The sequence below is a fragment of the Sinocyclocheilus rhinocerous genome, unplaced genomic scaffold (assembly GCF_001515625.1).
Source record: "Sinocyclocheilus rhinocerous isolate Xijiao unplaced genomic scaffold, SAMN03320098_v1.1 scaffold203, whole genome shotgun sequence".
NCBI classification, from domain to species: domain Eukaryota; kingdom Metazoa; phylum Chordata; class Actinopteri; order Cypriniformes; family Cyprinidae; genus Sinocyclocheilus; species Sinocyclocheilus rhinocerous.
In genome coordinates, this window is record NW_015644353.1 from 282531 (window position 1) to 289842 (window position 7312).

The 7312-nt window shown below is 39.6% G+C and overlaps 1 protein-coding gene across 1 annotated transcript; it reads left to right on the forward strand.

The window, feature by feature from the left end:
- Positions 1-3676: 3676 nt before the first annotated feature.
- On the forward strand, positions 3677-7006 carry LOC107758185 (transcription factor Sp7-like). The gene is made up of 2 exons (XM_016575860.1): positions 3677-3744; positions 5668-7006. The coding sequence occupies exons 1-2, from the start codon at positions 3724-3726 to the stop codon at positions 6967-6969; spliced, it is 1323 nt and encodes a 440-aa protein (XP_016431346.1). The 5' UTR covers positions 3677-3723; the 3' UTR covers positions 6970-7006.
- The last annotated feature ends 306 nt before the right edge of the window (positions 7007-7312 follow it).

Consider the following 7312-nt stretch of genomic DNA (forward strand, 5'->3'; position numbering starts at 1 on the left):
GTGAGCTCCGTGGTTGTTTATCAATTGTATATGCTTTTGTTGAAACCATCTGTTTGCTTTAATTAAACTTATTTTTAAAATAATTGTTTAATAGCAGAATTTGCGGTGAAAAACTACATTACCCATGATGCTGTAGAGAAGATTCCACCAATCATAGCGTTGCAGTGAGCAAAGCTCCGCCCACCGTAAATGGGTAAGCGAATCGGTCTCCTTACACTTCCAAGTTAAATATTTGTGTGTGTGTGTATAGTGCATGGTTTAAATACATACAATAAACAACTTTAAATGAATAGTTTTACTATTTATACATTTATTAATACATTTTTACTCTGATTATGTCTTTTGCAATGCTTCATGGGATTGTAGCTGTAGGTCTTTCCCTAATTAAATCCACTAGGTACACAGTCTTGCACCTTTGTCTTTTTATCCAATTTTCATATACTTTTTGCTTCAAGTCAAAGTTTGTAATATTGTCATTCTCCTCGTAGCTGGTTGGTTTGATTCATGGCTTATATTGCTTTAATGAAGACTTTTTATGAATCCCTATGGGAAAAATGAATGGGAAAAATACTTCCAGAAAGCAGTGCCACTGAAAAAGTGGGCGGCACTAATGCACTGTATTGTTATTTAATGTTAACTACATTCAAAATGCACAGGGCTGATTTGTGTTCATTTTTATTGTATGTTTATTTATAATGCAGTATATGATAAAAATTGACCAGCCTGGTGGCCACATTACAGATCTACATTTCTTCTTCGATGAATCATTCTATTCTTCAGTTGCATCACAGTTTTAGTAACTCATGACTTTGCATATGTTTCCATTCATTTGAGAAGGAAAGTCAAGAGATCAGATGAGCAGACAAGGCCATCCCAGCCATTTGCAATTGCACATGCATTAGTATTTGGAAAATTATTCTTCACTTTTCAACACTCACTCGACCTCCTCCAATTACAGTGTGAGGTATATTGATAAAATGACCCCAAGATCGCTTGATGAGTATGTTGAAGTATTTCATCAATGTCATCTGTATTTTTAACTGATTTACAGGAAGAAACGGTGTGTGCATTTTACATATGTATACCTGCTAAACGTTTATTATGTCACTGTTTAGTTAGCAGTCTTGTATAAAAGCCACAAAACTGATTTCATAGGGTCTTTAAATGGTTTTCCTATCTCGTACCAGCATGGGAGAGTTTACTGCATTATTTACTTCCACCAAAGTAGGACTGTGGATTACGGCTGCTAAGAGCTCCAAAAATGACCTAATCTAACATTTAAATCTGCCAATAAATCACTGTGTGGTCTTTACTGCAATGTTTCTGACAGCAACGTGATTCATGTCGTTAGAAATAACACTACCCCCTATGGCACCAATCTAATTAGCCAGTGCAGTTCAATACTATGATTGCAGAAATTAATGTGTTGCATGATTGTGTATGTGTGTATTTCATTTTGTGCTCTGCAAGGTAGAGACGCAGGGTCAGTTGAAGAGCAGACTGCTAAATATAGTCTGTGTGTTACTGTAAGGGCCAAACTCTCACAAACTACAAGCTTGCTCTGACCATGCCTTGTAATTGAGGGAGAAAATAAAGAATGAAATTACATGTTTATTTTTGAAAACAATTTTAATCTTCTCTCCCCTCATTTTGGAAAAAAAGCAACACCCACAAGGACACTCAAAACCAAGATGGGCTGTCGGAAAGCCATTCCAACTGTTTATTCACTTGATGGATGTCTGTAAGCCAGAGCGAGACTCTTAAGAGCTGACAACTGCTGTGCGGTGCATGAACACTGAACTGAAATATGGAAAAAATTAGGAAAGAGAGCGATTTCAGTTGTGCATTTCTGAGTGAAAATGTAGTCAAAATCAAGAAAATAAACAAATTGCAAATGAAGTTTATAGGCAAGGCTGTTAAAAGCATCTTTGACTTTCATGCACTTGAGTAAAAAATGATTAATTTTGCACATTTTTTGAGGTTTCGGAACACAGAAGACATCATTTTGCCTTTTTAATTGTTTTTAAAGGTTGATTACGAAAATAGAAAAAAGTCGGCACACCTGGGCTCCAAAGATACAAAAATTGTAATAACAGACTATCACATAAAAATGTTTTTCTATTTTCATGATCAATTTTTTGTCGAGCATCCTGTTGGGGAGTTTTTCCAGAGATGTGCGTACTTTTGTTTTGATTTAGTTTACAATCACTTTGCTGTTATTTCTCATAAAAAAACTGCATAAAATCAGATTGTGTTGTTTCTCTTAGTCCGATTAGCTGAGATTTTGTTTTAGCCTTTAAATTGGCAGAATAACAGTACTTATACTTTATGCTCTGCATCTATAGACTGTTCATTACAGTCTTCGAAACCACCAACACCACTTTAATAACAGGACTCCGTATGATTCACTTGATTTGATTGACATTGTTATTGAAATTTATTCTTCAACTCTTGTGATAAAATATGATCAGGAATGGCATTTTTGCATCATTTTACAAAATGATTTGATCTATGCTTAGAGTAATGTGCGAAAACATTTAGTTCTCAGAACTGCTTATGGGGAAAATCTTTATTTGCATGTCTGATATAAGATGGGAATCGACTAGTTTACTGATTTTAGCAATTCATTTTTCTAAAAAGTTTTAAATGGACACATCCTTGCACTTCTCCCATCCATATATTCACATAAGAAAATCATTACAATTTTTGATCATAAGCACCAATCAAGCCCGTTTTTTCTACAATGTGACAATACGGAACCAAATGCATGAAACACAATACAACATTTGCATATGAAGTAAAAATTGCATATTGACATGAGTTTTTTTTAGTGATAGATAGATAGATAGATAGATAGATAGTGTAGCCTAGTATGTTTTAGAAACCTGCAAAACCACTGATAGAGAAAACGAGCATTTGTGCATTTTGTAAAACTTATAGTTGCTGATATATAGGTAAGTTTGTAAAACTTATAGTTGCCCTTGTGATAACTGTTCCCGATCAAATGTGAGAATTCTGAGCTACTATTTTCAAAGTAGGCTAGTTGATTTAAAAAAAAAGAATCTGTCAGTGATTTTATTGCGCAGTTGACTGCGAAAATCGTCAATATCGTAAATACATTTTAATCAAAACAGGGTTTTTATGGCATATTCGAGGTGTAAATATAGTCTATAATAATGTGATAAGTAGTAATGTAATAACAAAGACTACAGACTTTGGTAATAACTAGTAGTCTACTAAAGTAGTTCGCGATCGCGCAGCTGTTTCTATGGTTACGTTACTTACGCTAAAGCGATTTCTGTTCGGAGCGAATATATTTAGCGCTCGAAGTAACTTTTTGCGGTTGTTTGAAAACGCTGTTGAAAAGTAGGCTGCACTTATATATTAAAACAACACGTTCTTTTGAGACCCCCAGCCTTTTTATTTTACTTCTTTTTTCGGGGTGGGGGCGGTTATCTAACCCCACATAATTCGTAATCTGCTTTAAGGTATCCATTTGGGTCTCTCTCTCTCTCTCTCTCTCTCTCTCGCTCTCTCTCTCTCTCTCGCTCTGAGGTTGTTCAAAGTCTCTCGGGTCTCCAGTCATTAGAAGGCGGGTCTCCCGGTATCCGGGTCTCCTCATAGAAGAGTCGCTGCGCTCCGGCGGAGTTTATTTCAATCAGACTCTGGACCGAGAGCTTCTCCTGCCTTTGGACTGAACTTCACAGGACTGCTTCCTCCGGGATGGCCGCGTCGATTCTGGAGGTATGGAAAACACAGTCTGATCTCAGACCTGCGTATGTTTTCAGTCTGGTTTTATATCGGATCTCTATAAATATTTATAAGCGTCAAGTACGCGTATCAAACGAGGTGGTTCGAATTTTGTGCATTATTGGTTTGCATAGGCTTTCTTCTGATTCTGGTCACTCAGTAAAAGTTATTAGATAGCTTGTGTATGAAATTTAAAGTAGAATGAAAATAACTCATTTTAGATATAATTGCATGAACTATGTGATTAAAAAATATAAAGAAAACACTGAAATTCAGTCCATGTTGTCAGGAAGACTATGCACTTAAATTCACAGTTAAAACTAGGGTTTTGCATTCATTGAAGAGCCTGTGAAAGTTCTTTAAAAACTTTGTATTCTGTAGTCCTTTAGAAACCTAAATGGTGTTTAAGAAACTAGACACCAATACTCTAATGTGAATAACCCATAATGAACTTTGTAGAGCAAAAAAGTAAGATTTAAAGGTTCTTTACTAAACCTAAGAACCACTGAGGAACCTTCATTGTTAAGAGTGCAGGGATTGTTGCAACACAATCAAAAAGCTTTCAAACTTAGTCCAGCCTAGACACTGAATTATAAAAAAAAAACTAGGACATAAAACTCTTGCGGCAATGGTTTTGCTCCACGCGGTAATGGAGAGCAATTAACCTGGAAACGGGAGCAAAACCTTTGCCAAGATGAACCGCACACACTCAGCGGGAAATATCATCACACACACTGTGCCTTACTCATTCATTTATCATCACTTCCCAACGGAAAATAGGGTAGACCACTGCCTTTCCAAATGAAGCCAAGTCCAATAGTCTGTGACTGTAAGGTGATGTTGGGACTTAACATCTTAAGTTAGGGTTGTGGGAATCCTAAAATGCCAATCTGCTTTTTAATTTAACATCTAAATGGAGAACATTTTGTCCTTCAATCTTGAATTACTCATTGTTGACTGTAAACATGGTTACCACGTGTTTTTCTGTGGCTGTGTTCATGCACTGGCATGAAGCATGTTAAATACTTCGTGCTTGGATCAATGTGAGTGTGAGTATATGGGAAATAATTGACCATCTTTGATTTCTACATTTTTTATTCTTGTGCATTTGTTCAAATGCACAGTTGACACATTGATTGACAACACAATTAGAGTATTCTAAACCAAACAATTGTTTGTTCTTCCAAACAATATCATATTGTTGCCTGTTTTTCACAGACGGATGGTCACTATAGAGATGTAAACATGTTAAACAGGAACTCCATGTGTGGTGACATTAATTATTGTGTTGTCAGCGCTGGTGCATATTTCTGTCTAGACTAATAGCACAGGAAGGATGTTTGCACGACCTCTCTTTTATGCTAGAGAACATCATGATGCTACAGTCAAACCAAAATCTAGACACCTTCAACATTTCTCATATTATCACAGTTTATTCGCTATAGTTTAGAAAATGGTAATAAAATATGAGAAGAACTAATTCATCTTGATAATGTCAGATACCTTTGATAGAAAGGTACCTGTATGTAATGGATTACAATCAACCAAAAATGATTCAGCTGTTAAATTTAAGCACACAATTAGATCAAACCAATTCAGGTCAACCAATTACCAAGCAATGCTTAATTTAGTTCAGTCTGTGGTGTAAAAAGGTCGCATTAGCAATTAAAGAAAAACACTTAAGCAAAACATAGTCAGGTCAAAGTGTCTGAATATTTTTTGTTGCCAAATTTTACTGGTAGTAAGTAGTATTTTTGGGTATAATATATCACATCTCATTTTATTTGGCTATCCTCACTTACATAAATGAACTATAGTGTCCTGCACCCACTAGTAAAAAAATAATATGAATAATTTTTGGTTTGGCTGTATTTGAAGCAACATAGATTGCGTTCTGATCTCTTATTGTCTTCTCAGGAGGAAACACGTTATGGATCCAGTCCCTTGGCTATGCTAACCGCAACCTGCAACAAGTTTGGAAACACCAGTCCAGTCCGAGACTCCGCCACGCCCGGTAAAGCGGGAAGCACGGTACCAATCAAGAAAGCCTACAGCATGACCTCTGAACTCCAGAGCCCTAAGAATAACATGCGAGGCAATGAGGGCGTCGCGGACTCTTACAGCGGCTCCTTTAGCTCCGCCGGGGGTTTGCTCACTCCGACCGGCAGCCCTCCTCCTGCTCCCACGGGAGCGTACGGCTCCGAATACAACCCGTTCTCCAGTTTCCAAACCTCCAGTGCCTCTCAGGACCCTTCGCTCATGGGGACCAAAGCCACAGCGGACTGCCTGACCAGCGTCAACACCTACTTGGACATGACGCATCCCTATGGCTCCTGGTACAAGGGCATCCATCCCGGAATCACGGCTGCTCCTGCGAACGCAACATCTTCTTGGTGGGATGTCCATACCAACTCAAACTGGCTAAGCGCTGGACAACCTCAACCCGAGAGCCTCCAACCCGTCGCTCCTCAAGCATCCCTCAATTCCCAGATGCCTAGTTACACTAATGATTTTACACCTTTAAATCCGGCGCCATATCCGTCTGTAGGCTTGAGCTCGCTCCAATCCTCACAGCACATGCTCCCTCAGGACATGTACAAGCCCAAACCCGTCCCAACTTCTGGAATCCTGGACAATTCCATGGGGCTCAAACCGGCTCGGGGATCTCCCGGATACACCGGCGGATCTACAACCGGAAGGTCTTCTTGCGTTTGCCCAAATTGCCAAGAGTTGGAGAGGCTTGGCGCCTCGGCTGCATCCCTGCGCAAGAAACCCGTCCACAGCTGCCACATTCCCGGCTGTGGGAAGGTTTATGGCAAGGCTTCGCACCTCAAAGCCCACCTGCGTTGGCACACAGGCGAGCGACCCTTCGTCTGCAACTGGCTCTTCTGCGGGAAGCGCTTCACTCGCTCTGACGAGCTGGAGCGCCACGTCCGCACCCACACTCGAGAAAAGAAGTTCACTTGTCTCCTGTGCAATAAGCGCTTCACGAGGAGCGACCATCTCAGCAAACATCAGAAAACCCACACGGAAGCCAGCCTGCAAGCGAAGGGTCCGGAAGAGGAGGCGGAGCCCAGAGGAACCGAGGAGCCAGCGGATTCCGGTAAAGTGGCTCCTCAGGGGCCCGCCGGTGGCATGCAGGACCCGGCGGTTGGCGGAGACGAAAAGAGCAGCACGGGGAACGGTGTGGACGGCAGCAGCGGGCTGCTGGAGATATAAAAGCGCTGTGTGAGGAATCGGATGAAGACTCTGACAAGTGGAGCTACTGTTGCATTGATGCTAAGCTGCATATGAAATTATATCCTGTGTTTTATTATGCAATCTGTTTTTAGGAACTAGTCGAATGTGCTCCACGGAGAGCAGCGTATCATGAACATTTTCTAGACTGGGAGAAATTAATTGCACTAGCAGACAAAAGTTTTTTGAACAGTAAGATATTTAATGATTTTAAAGAAGTCTCTTCTGCTCACCAAGCCTGCATTTATTTGATCCAAAGTACAGCAAAAACAGTAAAATTTTGAAATATTTTTACTATTTAAAATAACTGTTTTCTATTTGAATA

What these genes read in the sequence shown, in the direction of transcription:
- LOC107758185 (XM_016575860.1), top strand. Translation starts at nt 3,724, where the DNA reads ATGGCCGCGTCGATTCTGGAG. An exon ending in TGGCCGCGTCGATTCTGGAG is followed by an intron (nt 3,745 to 5,667) that starts GTATGGAAAACA and finishes TTGTCTTCTCAG; the next exon opens with GAGGAAACACGTTATGGATC.